Below are 22,248 nucleotides of genomic sequence, written 5' to 3' on the forward strand. Positions count from 1 at the left end.
CTTTATTACTTTGTAACATTTTTTTATCTTTCATCTACAAACAATTGAATAATTTTGCTGGTCGCAATACCCGAAAGAATTTACAATACGATTGACCTGCCGCCTATGAATTTTTTTCCTATATTAAACACAAAAGTGCTTTCAAGTGTGGATTATGTTACTGTGTACGGAAATCAACAATGTAACTTATCCATTTGACTTTACAACTTTATAGTAGTTTAACAGTAGTCTTAAGAAGGAATACTTTATTTTTTTTTTTTATTTTTTTTTTTTTATTTTGAAAAACACTTTTAAGTAATAATTTAATTTTATAATATACGTATGTAATATTATGTAGAAAGTTTTCTCTAAAAAACAATTTTTTCATTTCTACATAAAAAGTGAAGGACATAATTTTGTAAATATAATAAAAAAAATGAATTCTGGAGCCGAACAATCAAATTTCTTTCAAGATACTCAACAAAGCTGGACTGACGATTTACCTGTCTGCAAACAATCTGGTAATTTTACTTAATTATAGTCTATATTTATCTGCAAACAACAATAAAAGAGTATTTTAGGTGTTGGTTTCTCAACTAATCAAATCTATAGAGAAGATGGATATCGCCAGAAAGAGCATTCATTTGAAGATCGAAGTTTTCATTTTAAATACGACGACTCTACATTTCTCTATGCTGTTTTCAACGGGCACGAAGGAACCAAAGCAGTTACATTTGCTATGCAAAGAATGACCGCAGAGATTCTTTTAGGTCAATTAAATGACAAAACTACAGATGAAGAAGTCAAAGAAGTGTTGAGGTATTTTAAATAAACAAATATTAATTTTTTAATTTTTATTAATGATCGTGTAAAAATAATACAATTTTTTATTAAATTATTTGAATTAACATAGTAAATATTTCTTTGTTATAAATTTTCAATTTTATTTTCATAGACAAGCATTTATATCAGTTGAACGTGGCTATAACGATTCCATCGGTGATTTATTAGCAGAAAGAACAAGTTTGCAATGCGATATTCCAGATGGCCTTAATTCTTATGAGGCATATCAAAAATTTCCCGATGTGGTAATCATATTTGCAAATATGTCTTTTTTATTCCTATTACAGATATTTAAAAAATTATTTAAAGATATTCTTGTAGGTAAATAAATTAAATACATTGAATTGTGAATTATCTGCTGGAACTAGTGCCATTGTGGTTTTGATATACCGTGGGAAGCTCTATGTAGCTAATGTCGGTGACGGTAGAGCTTTACTATGTAAAACTGATAGTAATCAAGTATTGAGGGTTGTACAATTAAGTGCTGACCATGATCTAAAAAATGAAGATGAAATACTTCGATTATGTCAACTTGGATTGGATATTAAATCAATTAGACAAGGTGATAAAACTAACTTTATTTTTTTTTAAATAGTAATTAATATATAAGTAATAAATGAAACAATGTTTTATAATTTTTATATAACTTTAGGATCTCATTTAGGCAATCAGGAAAATACAAGATGCTTAGGTAACTATTTGGTTAAAGGTGGTTACAAAGAATTTGAAGAATTATCTTCTGCCAGTAGTGAGCCAATTATAGCAGAACCAGAAATCCATGCAGGTATTGAACTCGATCAATCATGTAGATTTTTACTATTAATGTCACGAGGCGTGTACAAATCTTTGGAAGAAGCTACTGGTACCGATCAAGTTAACAAAGAATTAGCCTTATTAGCTGTTGAACAGGTAATAAACTATATCATAAACCATACATTAATACCATACGTTGATAATGTATAAACTCATTATCCCTTGTGCAATATAATATAAGTTCAAAATAAGATTAATTTAATAAAATTAAAATAAATTAATATTGAAATAATTCAATAATTCAATTACAGCTACTGATTAAACAACTTTTTATTTTACATTTGGATAAAACAATTATTATTGTATTATATTATGAATTAAAAATTATTTTTTATAATAATATTACTTTGAATATTGATTAAAACAAATACTAATAATTTTTTCTTAACAAAAGAAAAGTACATAAATATTAATATATAAATTATTTTAAAATTTATATATTAATATTCAAAAATATCGATAAACCTTTTTCATTTGTACATAATTTCATATCATTACATGCAATAATTTTTTATTTATTGTTGATGTAAAATTATTGTTATTGATTAAAATAAAATAAACTAAAATAAACAGTTTCCTAAGCTAATACTAATTTATGTGGAATTTAAAATATTTATTTTAATTTTTAAACCATAATCAAGTATTGATTGAAAAATTAAAATTATAGTTTAGAGTACAATCAACATTGACTGGAGTAGCCCAAGCAGTGGTCGATAAGATTGTACGTATTCATCACGATGTGAATATGAGCAATTCGCAAAATACTCTTACAAATGGTAAACGGGATGATATAACACTACTTGTTCGCAACTTCAACTTTCCAATGCCAAATGCTCTTAAAAGTCCTACTATAGCATCAATGCATTTTAATCCTCAAATAACAAACACTGAGAGCTATTGTGTATCTGAGAATAATAGTAATTGTGGGACATCGAAACAAGAGGTTACCTCTATAAGTGATGAAACGTCGACTGAAACATGTGACACTACGAAATTGGCAGACAAAAGAAACGCAAGAATTAAGCCGTACGTAGATTTTTCTGAATATTACGCAAATGTTGAAAAACGAAGAAAAGAAGGTACTCTGCCTAAAGGAATTCAGTTTTAAATTTGATGTATATTTAATTTTTACTCAAATATCTGTACATATAAATGTTTGTAGGTGTGCATATATATATCAAATTAATAAATTTAAGAAACTGATATAAATAATATTGCAAGTTTATTTACTCTAATATTGATAAACATGTAAAATATATGTGTAGCAATTAAACAAACGTTATTGTAAATATAATATATTTACGTTTCCATTAATAATTTGAATTGAATTAATATGAATAGAATTTTAATTTGAATAGAAATTAAATAGATATCTGTAGAAAAGTTTAGAAAATATGAAATATGAAACAAAACTTAAATAATTTTTAATGACAATAATAACAGTAATATAAAGATTTATATGATTTACAAAATTATATTTCATATATCTTCAAATATAAATATCAAGCAAAATTTAGAATATTGACTTTTGCTTTCGCTTTACTATCTAACCATGATTAATAACGTTTTCAGACTATCATTCATTTAATATATCAGATTTTCAAATACAATAGAATAGCTATATTTGGGTATACTATTTTATTACTATGGTAATAATGTTTTATGTATATATATATATGCATGCAACATTGTACTCAATGATTGTAAATTGATTTCCAAATATTACGAATGAGCCAACAAAGTTTTTGTTAAAATTTAACGAGTAGCAGAGAATTTTTCATTGTTAAAAATTTAAGCATAAAATTCAAATTCATGTAATTATTAAGAGTTTACAAAATAATGTTTTACGTATTTATTATAAATGTACTTGTAATCATATTTTCATAAGTATTTGATTCAACAATTTTTACAAATTTTTTTCTGTTAAATTCAAGTTATATGTTGCATAAGCAATATTTTTACTCATTTGTAATGGCAATTAAAATATCTACAAAGATATTTTACCAAAAACTTACTTATTTCAATTAAGAATTTCATATGCTTTGTAAAGTATAAAAAAAAAAAAAAACAGAAAATAGCTCATTATTATTATATTCAATTTTGTATTTATTATATAACTTTAAGTGGTTATAATAGATTCCTTTTTGAGAATAATAAATTTTTTAAAACTGTTTATTATAAAAATGAAAATATAGTTTTTGTATATCCTTTTCTAATATCATAGAGAAGTCTAAAAATATTTTTAATATTTACATTATAATATAAATATTATTTATTTTATAAGATTTTTAATATTTTACAATGAATTATCTATAAGAAGAAAGTTAAATTTACATTAAATGTAGATTTTATTCTTGAGTAAGATTTCAATAGAATTATTTATTAGTAAATTAATTGAAAAGTTAATGTAAATATTAGGTATTACATCCTTAATATACTGAAATTATTAATAATAATAATGGCTAAATATTGTAAATTTTTTAATATTGACAAAATAATGTTAATTGATGTTTAGAATTAGACCAAGTTCACCAGTTTACTGGTGGGAGAAAAGTGTGGGCAAGTGGAAGGGGTATCGCTTCAATTCACTATTCAACGCATCTGCTTTTGTTGCTTGATTATTGTATTTTACTTTACAAACTACACAATAATGATTCTAAGTTGGGGATGAGAATCGTGGTGTTGGCATGCGCTACATGTAGAGGTAGGAGGTCGCTAATCTCCGTATCTTCTTGACGTGATGCTCTGGGTGGTGGATGTTTACATGGTGAAGTGTGAGATCATAAATCTCTGGGCATTTCTTGTGTAGTGCCACGTGGTGGTTGCATGATTGTGGTCTCCTCCTTGAGAAAGGTCTGCAGCAGCTTTGTGCTCGGGGCACTGTATGCGATTGTACTTGAGTAGTTATATGAAACTGATGCATGTATCTTCCGTAACGGCTCCGCTGATAGATCATGGCTCTTCCATGGCAGTCCTGCTAAGACAGTCCGTGTTCCGTGCCATGACGTCTTCACTAAGAGAGAGAGAGAAAGGCAACCTTGACTTGTCGCGTGCTAGCTTTATCTATCCACGCGACAGTTTAGTTAGCTGCCAACAATGGATAGGTGTTTCTATACGGACTAGAGCAACTTGCAGACTAGCGAGAAAATAGCTTTGGACAAGTTGGAGAATTCCAACCGACGTTACTATGCGGAGACCAGATAAACATTGTAGAACGTTCTAAAGCAAGGCTTTGGAATATTCAAGACTACTTGGAATCAAATGTTTACAAAAATTCAAGAGCTCGAAAGATTATAAATTTCGGAGAGCCAAAGGTCTTGGAAAGTGCCCCAATTCCAAAACAGTTGACAATTTGTAAAATTTTTAGAGAATATAAATATGAATACTACAATTCACATATAAATATAGAATGTGAATATATAAAAAGAAATGTTTACCAATCACTTTTTATTATATTTTAATAACCAATACAATTTTATAAAATTATGTTTATAATTAAATTTTTATTCATTTAAAAAATATTAATAAATATTTGACACATAATTAATTGAATAAACTGCATATTAAGATATAAAAGATAAAAAATATGATTATTTTATATTAAAATGTATCATGTTCCTTTTATAAAAAGGACATTTATTTTACAAAATATATTTTTTAAAATGCAGAAAGAAAAATTTATGTGATAATTATAATAATAATCATTGTTACTAATATTTTCGAAATTGTGTACTATTTAAAATAAAGTAGTTTTTTCTAAAGTCACGATTGAAATAATTGAATAAATAATTATTAATAATAATTTTTATTATTTTAGAATTATTATTAAATATAATTTTAGAATTTTCATTTTCTCTTTCATTCTTACTTTTTCATTGATTATAATAAATTTAACAATATGATTGCAAAAATTTCATAAGAAAATTACGAATTAAAAATTAGGAATCAAATATTTATAATTTTTAACATAAATTTTTATATAGAAAACAATTAGAAAAATGTCTTAAGCCATAACAATGATCTTACTTTTTAAATTAATTATTAATTAATATAATATAATCATTGTATATGCAGTACAATTTATATAAATTGATAACATTATTTTATTAAATATTTTTAATATTATTAATTAACATTAAAACCATGTATAATTGTCATAGGTATTTAGTGAGTTAAATAATATTTAAATTCAAAGGAGTAAAAGAATAAGAAATATAATTAAATTAAAGAATGATTTATAATTTTATTTTATTTAAATAAATAATTATCCATACTTTGCATACAATTTTATGAAAAAGTTCATAAAAAGGCTAAATACATGTATATTTGGTATAATTAAACTACAATAAATATTACAGCAATTGGTCACTTATTCTAATAATTTTAAATAACTATTTAAATCATTATTACCTCAGATTATCTAATTTTTTTTTCCAAAATCACTTGAGTATTTTATAAAACTTTTTAATTCTTTATTCGAAAAATTATCAACTATTTTATCTAATACATCATACAGAAGTTTAAAGGGAGCTATTAAACACAAAAGCACTTTCATTTCTTTTATTAAATTCCATCTTTCAATACCTTTGTTCATATTCTGTATTAATTTTTTAAGATATATAGGAAATTCATTTCTTTTAATTGCCTTTTGAAACTTGATTATAACTGTTTTTGAGCTTACATATTTAGCTAATAAAGATACATCATCAGTCAAAAAGTTCATAAGAGAAATATTATAATAATTTTCCTTTTTTATTATCAATAATTCTTTTAAGCATTTTGAAAAATATGCTTGAAATTGATAAACCGTATGTATGACAAATTCGTTTTTTTCACTGACAACAAAATTATTGAATTTTAATAATGCTATTTTTTCTATTAAAGGTGGAGCAGCACGTGAACTTTTACGTGCCCAAAATAAAGCTGTAGAATCATATATATCACAAATATTAACATCAATACCAAGATCCAAAAGCAACTCAACAAACTTATTATCATTCGCCTTCACAGTTAAATAAAGGGCAGACTCATTGTTAATTCCCCTTTCATTAATATTATTCAAATCAGCTCCATTTTTTAGAAGTATTTCAACTTTCTGTTGATTACGAGTAGTCATTGCCATATAAAGAAGCGAATGTCCTAAATAATTTTTAACATTGACATTTGCTCCATGTTTAATTAATTCCTCAACAATTTCTGGAGTTCCTTTTTCAATTGCTAAAAATATTTCATGGTTATTCGTGATATTCAATTTTGCACCATTTTCTAACAAAAATTTAATTATATTAATATCTTGTTGGAGAATTGCAAGATCAAGTGAATTTCACCCTGATTTTTAATTTGATTTTGGTAAATAGTTACAAAACTTCCATGTACTTTAGAGTTTACATCAACACCCTTATTTACAAGTATTTTTACCACTTCTAAATTTTTATTTTTAATTGCAGAACGAATAAGGCTATATTTGGATGAATTCATAATATCAATAACAGCACCATTCTCTGATAGTAAATTTACAATATCTTCAGTGAAATATAATAGTGCAGTACGAAGTGTATTATCTATATTTGTATAATTATTTATATAAGCATTATTTATTAATAGTAATTTAGTAAGATTTAGATCCTGAAGTCTAATTGCTATGTGTAATGGGCATTCATCATTTTTATCTGTTACATTAATATTTGCACCAAATTCTATAAAAAGTTTAGAAATATTGAAATTTCTGAAAAAAATAGCAATATAAAGTGCTGTTTATCACTTTCGTCAGCTATTTCAAAATTTGATCCTTTTTCAAGTAAAATTCTTGTTGATTCAATAAATTTATGTCTTGCTAATTTATGTAAAAGAGTGTTCCCATATACGTCTACTGCATTAATATCAAAATTATTTTTTAAAAGTAATTGAAACATTTCTTCATCTTCATTATTTAAAGCAATATCAAAACCACTTTCATGTATAAATGATGTAGTTTCTAATACGTTTGCCCCATATTGTAAAAATAATTCAACTAATTCATTTCTACATTTTGTAATAGCGACGTGAAAAGGACTTTGTCCATAACGATTTTGAATACTTATATTTGCTTTGTATTCTAAAAGATATTTAACCATATCAACTGCTAAATGTAATGCAGTTTTATCATTAAAATCAATACTATCAATATCAAGTCCTTTACTTATAACGAACCTTAACAATTCTTTAAAATTATTGCGTACAGCAATATGCACTAAAGTTTCACCAAGTTCACTTCGATACCAAAGATTTACGTCATTATTCTTTAAAATTTAATTTTTCACGTTTAATTAAATTTATATCCTTAGTTTTTATTGCTGGCAAAAATGGAAATATATTATTTTCTTGATCATTAAACATTTTTCACTCAAGTATTAGGTAATTAAAATAGTGTTCATATATTATATTATAATACTAGAATAAATTAGAATATTTAACAAATAAACTGTTTATTACACTTTTATTGTTTAACATTAACACATATTCTTCTCTGAAAAATAAAATTATTAACTATAAGAAGATAAATATGTAACTCAATATTATTTATATATAGTGCATTCATAATAATGAATTAAAATAATTAATTTATAAATGCACACGAACATGCGCGCACACATACACATGCATATATATATATATATATATATATATAGGCATTGGTTATTTAAATAATATATTTACTTATAATTATAGATAAAGTTATTAGTTGAATAAAATACTCTATAAATATTTATTTTAAAAGAGAATTTTAAGATTTCGACATTAAAAATATAGAATATGTAACTTTTAATTATTAAAATACTTGATTTATTTTTCTTTGAAATTTATTGTTTATATCAATAAAAGTTTATAATGAATCACGCAAAATTTGAATGAGTAAAAGTTCTAAATAAAAAAAGTAATAAGTAATTATTAAATATTTAAGTATTAAATAAAAAAAAATCAGTTACTATACAATAGTTCCTATTTGATGAAAACAAAAAACTGCCAGCCATTCATGATTATCTAAATTTTATATTTTTGATCAGAACGTCACTTGTTCAATTTATCGAAAAAATATGATCCATAAATTTTACAATAAATTAGAACTTGGAATCCTCGATATGCATAATCACGTTAATATGAAACCGATTTTACTCATTATTTTGCCGATTTTTTTGAACAGCCGATCATTCTATAGAACGATCAATCTTACGATTATGATGAATGATTTCCTTGTATTTAAATACCTTATTAAACCCAGGATACATATACATTTGATCATGTGATATCGGATGTAAATATAAAAACTGAACTTTTTTAAAAATGATTATGCATGAGAATTTCTTATACAATTGTATATTAGTAAACATTTTTCAAGCGTTAATGTAAAAGAATAAAACAAATAATTACTTGTATAATGTTATTTACGTATTTATATAATTAATATATAAATTCTAAATTCTCAATTTTTATATACAAGTAAATTTTATTCTATAAATAATATTATAAGGAATTAGGTTTTATTAATATTACAATATCTTTAATTTAATATTTAAGTTAATTTATTTATAATTTTTAAAACAAAAAATAACATAAAAAATATTAATATAATTATTACTAAAATTTTATTTTATTATTTAAAAATATGTTTTAATACTTTTATTTAAAAAATTATGTTACTTAAAATATCCACTGTAGATCCATTAATTATTAAATAATTATAAATATATAATGTAAGATACAAAAAAAATATATTAAATGTTGGAAGCATTTTTATTTAAAAATATTTCCATTGCATATTATGATAAAATAAACTCTTTTATACATTCCTAGTATTAAATTGGATTTTTAATTCAAATAAAGTGCGCAGTAAATGTTTACATTAGCCTTTTTTACATTAATATATATATATATATACACACATACACGTATATATAGATATATAAGAAAGATCATATAAAATATATATAAAAGTAAATTTAGTACAAAATAATATTGGTAAATATTCAAATGACACTATATTGACAACTTGTCAATTTCCTCTCTCAAAGCGTATTTTACAACTGATTAAACAGTTATATACCATAAGAAAATATCGACATGGCATACATGTCGTATAGGTAAATAAATTTACTTCTACATGACTTAGCATTGCTCTTTCATATTTATAATCCAATTTATAGTGCTATATTGATTTATATTTTTAGCCTTTCCGTTGTTTCATACAATGTCTATGAACACAATGTCTATAGAAAAGAATATTTATCTCTAATTATAATTATATACATTGTCGTAAAAAAGTACAAGATTGTTCATATACTTGCATTTTAATGCATTTGACTCATATATAATTAAACGAATTTGAATCTAATTTATTTGTAATTTTGAAGGTATTTTGATAAATATATTTGTGCAAAATTATTGAATTATTGAAAGTATCGCTTTTATATTATTTTTTGAAAAGAGAATTAATTTAGTGTACTTTTGATGTAAGTCTTTAAAAAATATTAGAAATAATTACAAATTTAATCAGTGAATATTCCGAATATATGGAATGGTATCTTAATTGATTACTTTTTTGTTTTACACATAATTAATAATTTTTTTTCTCAGGCATCACTTTTAAACGATCGAAAGCAGCTTTTTCAAGAGTTTCTCTGTGATCTGGATGAGCTATCTGAATGAGCTCATAAGCTCTTTGCTGTAACGATTTACCAAAAAGACTAGCTATTCCCCATTCTGTCACAACATATCGTACTAAAGCTCTAGATGTAACAACTCCAGCACCTAAAACATCATTTTAACATCATATATTTTACGTATAAATATGAGAAAATTAATTATTATTTAAAGAATTTTTAAATTATCGCTTAAAAAAATTAACCATTTTACACAATTTTATATTATTAAATAATAAAATTTACTTAAATTTTACTTAAATTCATAAGATTTATATTGACTATTACAATTATGAAATCATATTAAATCGTCATTTAAAATCATACAAGACTTTAAACTTATGTTATTATTGTATTAATATAAAATTATTATTTTAACAGTTCGAAATAAAACTTTTCATATATCATTTGTTTTAAATTAAAAATAGAAAAAATAAGAATATATAAAAGAATAATTATTAGTAATGAATACTACTAGTCACAATCAACATTTAAGCTTATTATCACAATATATAAATATAATATAATATAATTAATATTAGTGATGTAAAATAGTTAAGCTTAAAGATTTATTTTCAAAATAAATTTTCATAATTTAGATTTTTCAAACATTCCTTAGCACACATTTAATACGTTACAATAATATTGAATACATTTAATCATAATGATGATTAACGTAAGAAATAATTGAAAAAAAAAATATATTACTAAAATAGTTGTAATAATAATAATTCTTTGTATTTAAAAAAAATATTATATTTGCTAATGTATGTTTGTATTATATGTATTTATCAATACATATATTAATCAATACATATATATAAATATTGTTATACTGTTTCTCTTTATAAATTTTGTTCCTATAAGATCAATTAACTTAAAATAGCCAAAAAGCATTCATACTAAAATTTATTTAATTATCATTCAAGAAATTTACCTAAATTAAGCATTGGAACTATTTTACTATTGCCTTTGTTTGTTGTGGATCTGAGGGCAATAATTGGCTTCCCTAATTTATCTTCACTCATTGCGGCACCAGAAATGAAATCAACCTGACCTCCAAAACCAGAATACATTTTCGGTCCAATACTATCTGAACAAATCTGCCCGGTAATATCAACTTCAATACAAGAATTAATTGCTGTCATTCTTGGCTGCTTCGCAATGATTCTTGGATCATTGACATAATCAACTCTTAGCATTTCTATAAAGCATTATTATAAATGCATAAAAAGAGATAAATATTATTATTTGAGATCGTTCATTTATGTGTAAATTACAATATAATTTTTTTTCTCATTATTACGAATTTAAAGAAAAATTAAAAAAATATTTTTTTCTTTAAATTAATTTATTAATAAAAGACTTTTCAATTACCTAAACAATTACATTATTTATAAAAAAATATTTTTAAATTGTTTACTAATACAAGAAAAATTATTACTATAAAAAAAAACACATTTAAAAATGCAAAAAAAAAAACTGATGTTTGTAAAATGTAACTGATATTAATGAATATGAAAATTATATTCATTATAAATTTTATATTTTTACTAAATCGAATTAATTAAAGTTCCTAAATATGTGTTTTTTATTAATTATAATTACACAGTCTAAAATTAAATACCGCTATTGAAAATTAAAACAAAATGAATTTCAATAAATATACTTTCTTTATCTATATAAAACAAAATACGATTTCTTTATCCAAAAGAGAAATGATAATTATTTGTTTTTAAATAAAAAAGGGTGAAAATACTTAATTTATTAGTCTTACCAATATAGGGATTATCATTCATAAATTCATAGAGTTTATTAGTGCCAACGCAAAATGATCCAACAATTCTCCCTGTGTGTAATTGCTTTTTACTATTCGTGACGCATCCTAAATTAAAGAGATCTACGACACCATCGCTGAACATTTCACTATGAACACCGAGATCTTTATGATTTTTCAGTAAAGCAAGGGTCGCATCTGGTATACTGCCGATACCTAGTTGCAATGTTGCACCATTCTCCACAAGATTATCTGCAATATTTTTGCCGATTTGCTGCTCCTCTTTACTTGGTGCTTTACCGCCATGATTCGGTAACTGCTCGTTATGGCATATAGCAAAATCAATATGGCTTTTGTGAATCAATGCATCGCCAAATGTTCTTGGTAGATACTCGTTTATTTGGGCTATAAATAAATAAATAAATAAATATATATATATATATATATATATATATATATATATATATATGCAATTAATATGTTAATATGAAATTTCATATTGGAACTTTTATATAATACCGTAATTATGAAGTACATTTTATTAAATACCGATTATTTTAATTTGTTTATTTAAATACATTTTTAAATTAACCAACTAAATTAAAAAACTTTCATGTTTTTTTTTCTAATATTTGGTCTTAATATTATTGACAATATTTTGTCACTTTATATTATGTTTTATTTACTTATGTTAAAAAAAAAACTTTTTATTCAAACATGAAATATAATCACAAAAATCAATTTTTTGTAATTGAAATCACTTTAAGAATAAAATATGAAATTTTATATATTATTATTTTAATAATATATAATTCTAAATCAAAATGTGTACATTAATTAATACCATTAGAATAATAAACATATAAAATAGATCAACTTACCAACAACTACTTTGGAATGGATGAGAGCTGCTCTAACGCAATCAATGCTGGTACCTAATGAGCAATAACCTTTCGAATCTGGTGGAGTGACTTGAATCAGCGCAATATTTGGTTTGATATGACCTTCGTTAAAAAGCTTTGGAATTTCGCTTAGATAGATTGGGATGCAATCGGCCTGACCCTCGTTCACGGCTTGCCTCACATTACCACCAATGAATAGACTGATCGATTTGAAGTGTTCTGGACATCACGAAACCGTCTTACTTTAAACAATTGCAAAAGGAATTTCAAAATAAACTTTCTTTTTTTAGCAACTATTACTGAATGATTATTTAATTTTTAGTGTTTAAACAAATATTTTTAATATCAGCAAAGAAAGTTTAAATTTTATCAAGATAACAAATTAACAAAAACTAATGATCGAATTTTCGGTATTCGTTTGTATTTATGGTTCGTAAATTCTTTATCGAAATTTTCAATTTCTGATTTGTTAATATTTAAGCGTATTTGATACCGTGTCTCATATAATTGAATTTTTAGTTTTTAACGTATTTTATGATATTATTATTATTTACTTTCTTTAATTTGTATACATTTAATTTAACTATTAAGCTTGTGTATGATTACGATTAAACGTCAACAGCAGTTGAATCAATTTCTACATTAGGTTCGAAAACAACAAGTTAAAAATTCATAATTGCAATTTACCAATAATATTAATCAATACGTTTTGAAAATTAAAACTTTCATTGTATTCAAGATAATACAAGACATTGTAAATACTTCGAAAATATATTTTTCAGTAGAAAATTAAAAACGTACTTCCAGCTTCTTTACTGGCAAACGAAGCTTTTCCTTCAAGATGCATATGGAATAATTTAACATTGTCGACATTTTTTTTTATGCCTATTTCGGTCATTCCTCGAAGAAGTTCTATTGGCGTTGCTGCTGCTCCTTGAACGAATATAATTTGATCTAAAAACATTAAAAAAATATTGATGGCATTATAGATTTGCAAATTCAAAGTTTTATTATATCTATTATTATAAAAATTTTACATTATAAAAGTTACATTTATGCAGTTGAGCATAAATTGTAATAGAAATTAGCGGCTAGTAAATAATAACTAATAATATTATTAATTTTTTAATAGATGGAATTTTTAAATTAAAATGTAGCTTATTACAATCTTATGCTATTTGGATGATAAGTACGTAGCTTAATCGTCATACAGTCAAATAAACTTTCATTTGCTTTATAGAAGAAAAAAAAATCAAGAATATTTTACCAATTATTTTTCATAAATACTTTAAACAATATTTGTATTAATATTAACTACTAATTCATTATATAATAAAAGTTTTATTTAGTTTTTCTATTCAATAATTCTAATAATTAGTTGAAATCGTGAAAATAGAATATCAAGTCCAAAGTGCTGTTCCTTGTGAAATGAGCAAATAGCATATTTTTCCATAGATGGAAGCACTTTGTTACTTTTATAAAATTTGTAAATATTTAAGAGAAGCAGCCTCTTCTTAGGGTAATCGTTTATTTTAATATGTTAAATTAAGAACTTTATTCAATAATTTCAATATGTAATTATACGAAACACAATTTTCTACCTTATAATGTTGTTTATACAATTAACAAACAAACTTATATAACACTTATAATTCTATGTAATTGAATAACAAATAAAAATCTGAAATGTATAAAAATAAATCGTAATATATAAATATAAAAAATATACATTATTAAAACATTGAATTTATTTTTTACAAATATCGATCCACCAATTAGCATTTCAATTGTAATTTATTGTTATAACATGATACTCTAAGTATGTATTAAATCAGAATAATAAAAATATTTGACATATAATAATTAGGTTGATAAAACAAATCTATTAATACAAATTTAATTAAATAAATCGATCTTGTGTCATAATTATGGGTGTAAGTATATAATATGGAGGTTTGAGAAAAAATGGTTTATCGACATGATACTATGAACATGACAAATTGTCTCAGTAAAGATACTAAATTTTAAAAGTTTTCTATCATTATTGTTATTATTAAGTAATCGAATGCAGATATTAAAGTCATATTGCTTTGCATTTATCATAATGTAAAAAATTTCAACTTTATAATTGTATAATTCATTTTAAAACCTACCTTATGAAACATTTTTTTTTTTTTTTTTTAATCGTACTAATTCTTCGACGCTTTTTTAGAAGTGAAAGAATTTAATATCGTTTATGTAAGTATATCTTACTTATTTAAAAGATTATCTTTGTTTAAAGATTTTAACGAAAATTTTTCACAAACTACAGAATACAATATTTGCTTGAATTTATTCCAATGAAATATTCCAACTCAATAAATATTAGAGTAACAATAATAAAAAGAAAACAAAAAATTAACTTGTATGATTCTTTTCAGATATATAATTTTTATGTTATCCTTGACTTTTAGACATTTTTTTTGCAATGAACAAACATCACGGCTAAATTAAATGCACTCGTATATACAATATATAATAATATAATTATTATACACGCTATTGTTATATCTTTAGCCAAATTGTAGTAAAAATAAATACAATAATTTCTGTTTATTATAAAAGTACATATTCAATTATAATCTTGGAAATACTTTAAAAAGCAATTAGAATAATGATTAAACTTAATCGTTAATTAAATTAAATATTTGATAAATTTTTTATATATAATTACATCTCTATTCATAATATTTGTATTAGGTACAAATTTATATTACTAACAAATATCGAACATTCAACAATGTTCAATGTATGTTTTTTTAATTTTGCCATCAAGGACATAAATTGTCTTTTACGGCACCTTATATATTCAATATAATTCAAAGAATTATTGTTGAATTATTATTGATGTAGTGGTTATGTACAAGTATTAAATGTCTTGTTTTATAATTTATTAATATAATTAATAAAAATATTATTGAACTGAAAAAAATAAAAACAAAAGTAAATAAAATATCATTTTTTTTACTAGTTTAAAAAAGGCTGTATTTATAACATATTTATTCAAATTAAATGATGTTTTATCAGATTGTAAATTGAAATTTATTATTAATTTAATGTTAATATTAAATTATGATTAATAAATACTTATCATTGAAAAATGTTATAATCGATTATATAAATGAATATTAATATTATCAACAAAATTATATTTCTGCTATCAATGTTATCAATATGCAATGAATGAATAGGAAAAACTTCAAGTAATTAATTCTATAGACGAAAAATCAAATTATAAATTGTTTAATCTATAATATTTGTCAATAAGATTATTTTTTATATATAAATGGTTAAAGTTTTGTTTCATTAATTTTTAAATTAAAACAGCATAATTTCGAAAAAATTTTCTAAACAGATTTTATATAAATTTCTAATTACTACAGTAATACATCACTAATTTTATGTATAGCATACTTGCTAAAAATATATTTTAATAAAATTAAAGTAATTAAATGAATTAATAAATAATTAAAAAATGTATATTTCTATTATTATTACTTGTTCGTGTTTTATATTTTATTATATTATATATAATTAATTAGATATTCAAAGTACTTGATTTGCATTTTATATGAAATATAAAACATGTTTTAATAATGTTTGTAACGATATTTCAAATTCGATGAATGCTGAAACAGCGCATAAATTTTCATAAATAATACAAATTATGTAAAAATAGATGATATTTAGCTAAATTAATTATCTCAATTTAAATTATTTTTCAGATTTAATTCACAAAATAGGAAAATTATTTTTGTAGATAATAAGTAAATATTTGTTGGAATAACTTTTAATGGTTAAATAATTTATTCATCAAGATTGTCAAATTCTGTAAATATACTTTTACTATTAGCATAGCGATTTTCAATGCATGAAACGATGAATAATCGTGTGATAAGCTAATGGTAGGTTTATACTCTTAATTATATTCTTCAAAATTCTTCAAAAGAGCTTGATCAGTATTTCGCTTTACGTCTACATGCATTATGTATTAAATAAGATATTGGCGATATATATAAATATATTAAATTACTAGTTAATTCTTATTCATCCAATTTCAATAAACTAATCTATATATTCTTTTTCAAAATGAAAAAAAAATCAGATGTTTTCTCTATTTATAAAAACATAAAATTATTTTTAAAAATTTAATTGTCTTAAAACTAGAAATGTCAGTAATAGCCTTTTGTTATCAGGATAGAATTTTCAGTTCGAATTGCACTTTAAATAACAACGGTCGACCAATTCGTACAAAAAATTCTTTCCCAGTGTTACTCTATATCAAGCTCACTATTGTTTACAATTACAAGAATCAGAACTCGTTTAAAAAGATTTCATTTAATGACGAATAGTAGCTAATTTAGCATTTTCTTCTCGTGCCAAGTGGGTTAAAGGTCACGACATCGGTCACGTAGGCTACTCACTCGAGGCTAAGCCGGCGGACTCGAGGGCCTCCTCGGCGCATTCAAGATAGCAAGGTTCCTTGTTGGGTATCAGCATTGACGGCTCGTTCACATATGTATAGTAGTTCTTGGTCGCTGAGGCAAATGTAACCCGGTACGGCCGCAGGGCTGATAACCATCGCGTCATACTCGTCATCTTTTGGAGCGACATGATACGCGCCAATCTGCCTTCCTCGGCTACTTGGAATTGGGAACGTTAAGGTCAACGCGACTGCACAATAATTGAAAACACAGCCTATTAATTGATTATCAAATAAATTTGTTAACAAAGAAACTCTTTCATCCGAAACGCATAAAGTTTACTATCTTTGCTTTACATTTCATAATACACAATTAACGATTCGATGAATTATTTCTTTTTTCTTTATTAATCGAGCTTATATAATGCAATGTATTGTTACTGTAATCGGAAATTAAGAAAAACAAATATCTGTTTGTTTCAAAGAATTGATCAAAGAATTGATGGCATATTCGTCAAATTACCTGGATATTTTCATATACATAAAGAAAAAAACTGTCGAGTTATTATTATAAATCATGATATTTTATGTATGAAAAAACTCATGTTTTCTATTAAGAATGAGATTTAATTTTTTCAATTTTTTCTATTAACATTAGACTTGTTTTAAATAAAAAGAAAAATCAACATTGAGTGTGTCAATTAAAAAAAAAAAAAGATTATAAAATTAAATTATTTCTTCAGCCATCTCTTTTTGTTTAGAAACATAATCAAATTATTAAAAATTTAATTTGTTTTCATTACAATTAAAAATTTCTATATTAACATAATGCCAATTTATTCTACCTTAAAAGTAAAATATACATACGCGCGCGCGCGCGCACAAACACAAACACAAGTAAACAAACAAACAAAATTTGTTTTAGATATCTCAATAAAAACAATAAAAACTATTGTAGAATATAAGACGACGAATCAATTATATTATTTTTACAGTACTGCAGATAAGACGATGCGCATTTCTTGGAAATTTAATAAATAAATCGTTTAAATTACGACAAAAACGATTTGAAAATGTAAACAATCGATCAATTAAATGTTATTAGAAAATGTATTGAATTACTTTTAAATTAAAAAAATATAATTTATTTAAAATCGAGACATTTATTTATTATGAAATGTAATGAGAGCGCAATATAAAATTTAAAAATACATTAAAAATAGAGAAAATTTATTGTGAGGTAAAAATAAATGAATTTAATTTAGACAAAAATATAATTTAAAAGTAGTTCGAGGAGAACTATTTCGAAGTTAAAATTTAAATGCTTGCAAGGTTATATTTTCATAGTTATTCAAATTGTATAAATATCATAAAATTAACAAATACAATTTTTCAAATATTTTTTAAATAGCTTTTTAAAATTAAATACTTCATCGCAAAATTCTTTTAATTAATGGCCGATCGATAATGATTATTGAAGCTTAATCTACACTAGCTTATAAAAATGTAACAAGTACATTTAAATTTAGTATAATTTAAAATATTTTTTAATCTTATTATATTTCTCGGTACATGAGCACTTAACAAACTCAGTTATATATAAATAAAATAGTCTCAGTATTTATAAACTTTGAAAAGATAATTTTTTTTTTTTTTAATAAAACATGATATATTAGCATAAATTACGTAGATCGTATGATTTTACTGTACAAGTACTGAACAATAATGTATTGTATAGTTGTACAAATATTGATGATTTTAAAGTTTACATTTTTTCGAAATTGTTTACAAAATTCATTTAATAACTTGTATAATTTCTGTTCAGTACATTCGATATTCAAATTACATTGGATTTTCATTATGTCATCGAATCTTACAAAAATTAGCATTTAATAAGCAAATATTTAATAATAAAAGCATCATTTTCTTATAAGTCTATTATTATAGCAATTAATAACTATTTGAATATAATTTCGATATATATAACTTGTTTTATTTAAAATGGTGAGTACAATATGAAATACAAACTTCTTCTAATTAAATAAAAATATATTTTATTTCAAATTAATTTTAAGCGAAATAAATTCCAAACAATGTTTATTATTGAATTTAAAAGCTGTTGAGCTAGTACATTGTATTTTTAAAAATTATTTTAAAGTATTTCTCTGTTTTAGAAATAAATGTATACAAATAATCCATTCGAAGAATTAAATTTGAAAATTTTATCAAGAAAATCAATAGTCTGGGATTATTTTGATTCACTAAAATAAATGCAAATTAAATCAATCTTAATCAATAACAAAATGAAAGTAAATTAAAATGTATAATAAAAATAATTATTAACTTATTTTTAAAAATTAGTAATCAATATGAAATAATTATTAAAAAATTTTATAATAATAAAGAAAAGAAATGTATAATTCACGTTGAATAAATAAATAGTTTGATTTCTAGAACGAAAAAATAGAAGTTTGATGAATAAATCTAATAGTAATAATTTAATAATAAACTCTATTGCAGTAATTTTTTCACATTAATTTATATATTTATAACATTTTTATATATAATTATATATGTATAATATAAATGAACTCTTGTTTTTTAGAATACATTAAGAAATATGTTATTCATAAAATTAATACAGGTCTAATCGTATAACATACCATCATGAATTATAAAATTTTATAAAAAATATAAATAAAAATTCTGAGAATTATTCCTTTTTAATTATTTTAAGTGCATAAATCATAAGCTTAGTTTAAAGTTTAAGATTTATGGTTTCTTTAAAACTGCAATGTCATTCGGTTGAATCTACTTTTATAGTTTACTCTTCTTTAATAATAAAAAATTACATTTAAGAATCTATAGTAAAATTCAATAATTCGTAATTAAAAATATATATTTTAAAAATTATATATTATTTTAATTATTTTATTGTTTCCAATTATATTAATTGTTTTTTAATCAGAATAAAATTATATGATATTTAACCGTAATTCTTAAATAAAAAATTTTAGTTTATATAAATTTATTTTCATTTTTACTGCATATAAAATTAATCTTGATCTCTTTTAATTTTATAGAGTTTAATTAATGAAATGATTAAAAAAAATGTCAAAAATTAAACTAAGAGTTTGACATTAAATTTTGATGTTGCAAAACTGTGAAAATCTATTCTCTTGCAGACCATTGATTATTACTGTTAGCTTTTATAATTTAATAAATTATAATATACATTTATATATTTCATACATTTTATCTATAAATAGTAAATTGTGCTATAGCTATAGAAATGCCAATCTTTATAATAAATGTTAACCTTTATAACAAAATACAGTTTATTAAAGTAATTATTATCATTCTTTAATTACTAGAAATATGTTATATTATTCTAACAATGCCGTTTGCATTTAACTCTGAATTATGATGGACATAATTAATGTGAATAAGTTTTCTAAAATTGCTCAATATCTCAATTTAAAAGTGTTCAGAAATCACTTTTACCTTCACTTTAAGTACGTACGCGTTTGGCGTCCAATTTTTCTAACAGCTGCTAAAGGTTGAAATACAAATGAAATTGACCGGGTTGCCCCGTTAAGTTTTATTTGAATAGAAAAATAAAATAAAAATACCCGTTTTAGAATATAGACCGATGACGTGAATGCCTTGTATAAGTATATATGTTCACTGTTTTCCACGCGTGAAAAATTATACACTACCGCCAGCAAAACGACCACTAACTATTATTCAATCAAAAATCAACTGAACTGACTGAATACCTCAAACGATGCACAGAATAGTTCTCACAACCGTGTTGATGTTCAAACCGACTAAGCCACTAAGATTCTAAAATTTAGCTGAAGAGTGCAGGCTGCAACTCACTAGCGCTCGATGGCTTGCATTTGAAATGAAAAAATGAAGAGTTGCCAAACTTGTTGGATGCTGCTATATAAATGACGTTTGTAGATATAATTTCATTATCAGATGCTGATCATAATCGTCATCATCACGATAGTCATAAATCGAAATGATAAATCGAACTTACAGTATTGTATATATAAGTCGCTGATCACGCGCGCATTATGAATTTATTGTGCGACTGTAATGATTCACTAAAAAGAATTTATATTCTATATTCATAAAATATATTATATAAAATAATGAATTATAAAAAAAAAAAAAAAATCATAACGTATTCTAATGGAATTATAGTAGGTAAATTTAATAATAAAATAATCAATTCATTTTTAGGCAATTTTTTCTTCACTAGCATGTTTTTTCTTTATTAATTTGGATTTTTTTTTTACAAAAAAGGCTACATATGTGTATACGAAAAATGTTCAACCCAATATAAAAATATTATTACAATATATGAAAAACAATATTAAATGAAAATTTAATAATTTAATATAATGTAATGTAAGTTCGTAATGATAAACAGGCATTGATCTATACATATATATATATATATATACAGAGAGAGGGAGAGAGAGAGAGAGAGAGAGAGAGAGAGAGAGAGAGAGAGAGAGAGAGCAACAGAGAAGAAAGACAGACAGAAAGACTGAGCAACAGAAACAAAGTGGTGGTGCTATAGTTTTATTATACGTTGTATTTGGAAAAAAAATTTTATCTTTTTTAATTCAAATCGAAAGTTATTCTTATATTTTATTTAAGTATTATTTTCAGTTATTATTAGTTAATATTTAATACATTTCAATAACTAATATTCATTACATTTAAAAAAATAACGTGCAAATGTTGTTCTATATATAATATGTATAATATGCTTGTATAAAA

The 22,248-nt window shown here is 23.2% G+C and overlaps 2 protein-coding genes across 3 annotated transcripts; one reads left to right on the forward strand and one right to left on the reverse strand.

Moving 5' to 3' along the window:
* The first annotated feature begins 385 nt into the window (after positions 1-385).
* LOC105367993 (TGF-beta-activated kinase 1 and MAP3K7-binding protein 1) lies at positions 386-10,323 on the forward strand. Of its 2 annotated transcripts, XM_011506875.1 has the most exons (7): positions 386-500; positions 561-798; positions 935-1,067; positions 1,144-1,384; positions 1,475-1,731; positions 2,303-2,661; positions 10,246-10,323. In XM_011506875.1, exons 1-7 carry the CDS (start codon positions 416-418, stop codon positions 10,256-10,258), a joined length of 1,326 nt encoding a protein of 441 aa, XP_011505177.1. In that variant the 5' UTR covers positions 386-415; the 3' UTR covers positions 10,259-10,323. The 2 variants fall into 2 exon arrangements, with proteins under 2 accessions (XP_011505177.1, XP_011505176.1); XM_011506874.1 differs by lacking the exon at positions 10,246-10,323 and having other exon boundaries at positions 2,303-2,797.
* Positions 10,037-21,405, reverse strand: LOC105367992 (uncharacterized). Its single transcript, XM_011506873.1, has 7 exons — positions 20,956-21,405; positions 17,453-17,702; positions 13,791-13,943; positions 12,969-13,208; positions 12,088-12,492; positions 11,248-11,514; positions 10,037-10,419 (listed from the first exon to the last, which is right to left on the reverse strand). The coding sequence occupies exons 2-7, from the start codon at positions 17,640-17,642 to the stop codon at positions 10,226-10,228; spliced, it is 1,449 nt and encodes a 482-aa protein (XP_011505175.1). The 5' UTR covers positions 17,643-17,702; positions 20,956-21,405; the 3' UTR covers positions 10,037-10,225.
* Positions 21,406-22,248: the final 843 nt, after the last annotated feature.

This window comes from Ceratosolen solmsi, unplaced genomic scaffold (genome assembly GCF_000503995.2).
Source record: "Ceratosolen solmsi marchali unplaced genomic scaffold, CerSol_1.0 scaffold6, whole genome shotgun sequence".
NCBI classification, from domain to species: Eukaryota; Metazoa; Arthropoda; class Insecta; order Hymenoptera; family Agaonidae; genus Ceratosolen; species Ceratosolen solmsi.

What these genes read in the sequence shown, in the direction of transcription:
- LOC105367993 (XM_011506874.1), top strand. Translation starts at nt 416, where the DNA reads ATGAATTCTGGAGCCGAACAATCAAATTTCTTTCAAGATACTCAACAA. An exon ending in GAAGTCAAAGAAGTGTTGAG is followed by an intron (nt 799 to 934) that starts GTATTTTAAATA and finishes TTATTTTCATAG; the next exon opens with ACAAGCATTTATATCAGTTG. An exon ending in ATCAAAAATTTCCCGATGTG is followed by an intron (nt 1,068 to 1,143) that starts GTAATCATATTT and finishes ATATTCTTGTAG; the next exon opens with GTAAATAAATTAAATACATT.
- LOC105367992 (XM_011506873.1), bottom strand. Translation starts at nt 17,642, where the DNA reads ATGTCGCTCCAAAAGATGACGAGTATGACGCGATGGTTATCAGCCCTG. An exon ending in TGCCAGTAAAGAAGCTGGAA is followed by an intron (nt 13,209 to 13,790) that starts GTACGTTTTTAA and finishes CGTGATGTCCAG; the next exon opens with AACACTTCAAATCGATCAGT. An exon ending in GAATGATAATCCCTATATTG is followed by an intron (nt 11,515 to 12,087) that starts GTAAGACTAATA and finishes AATGCTTTATAG; the next exon opens with AAATGCTAAGAGTTGATTAT.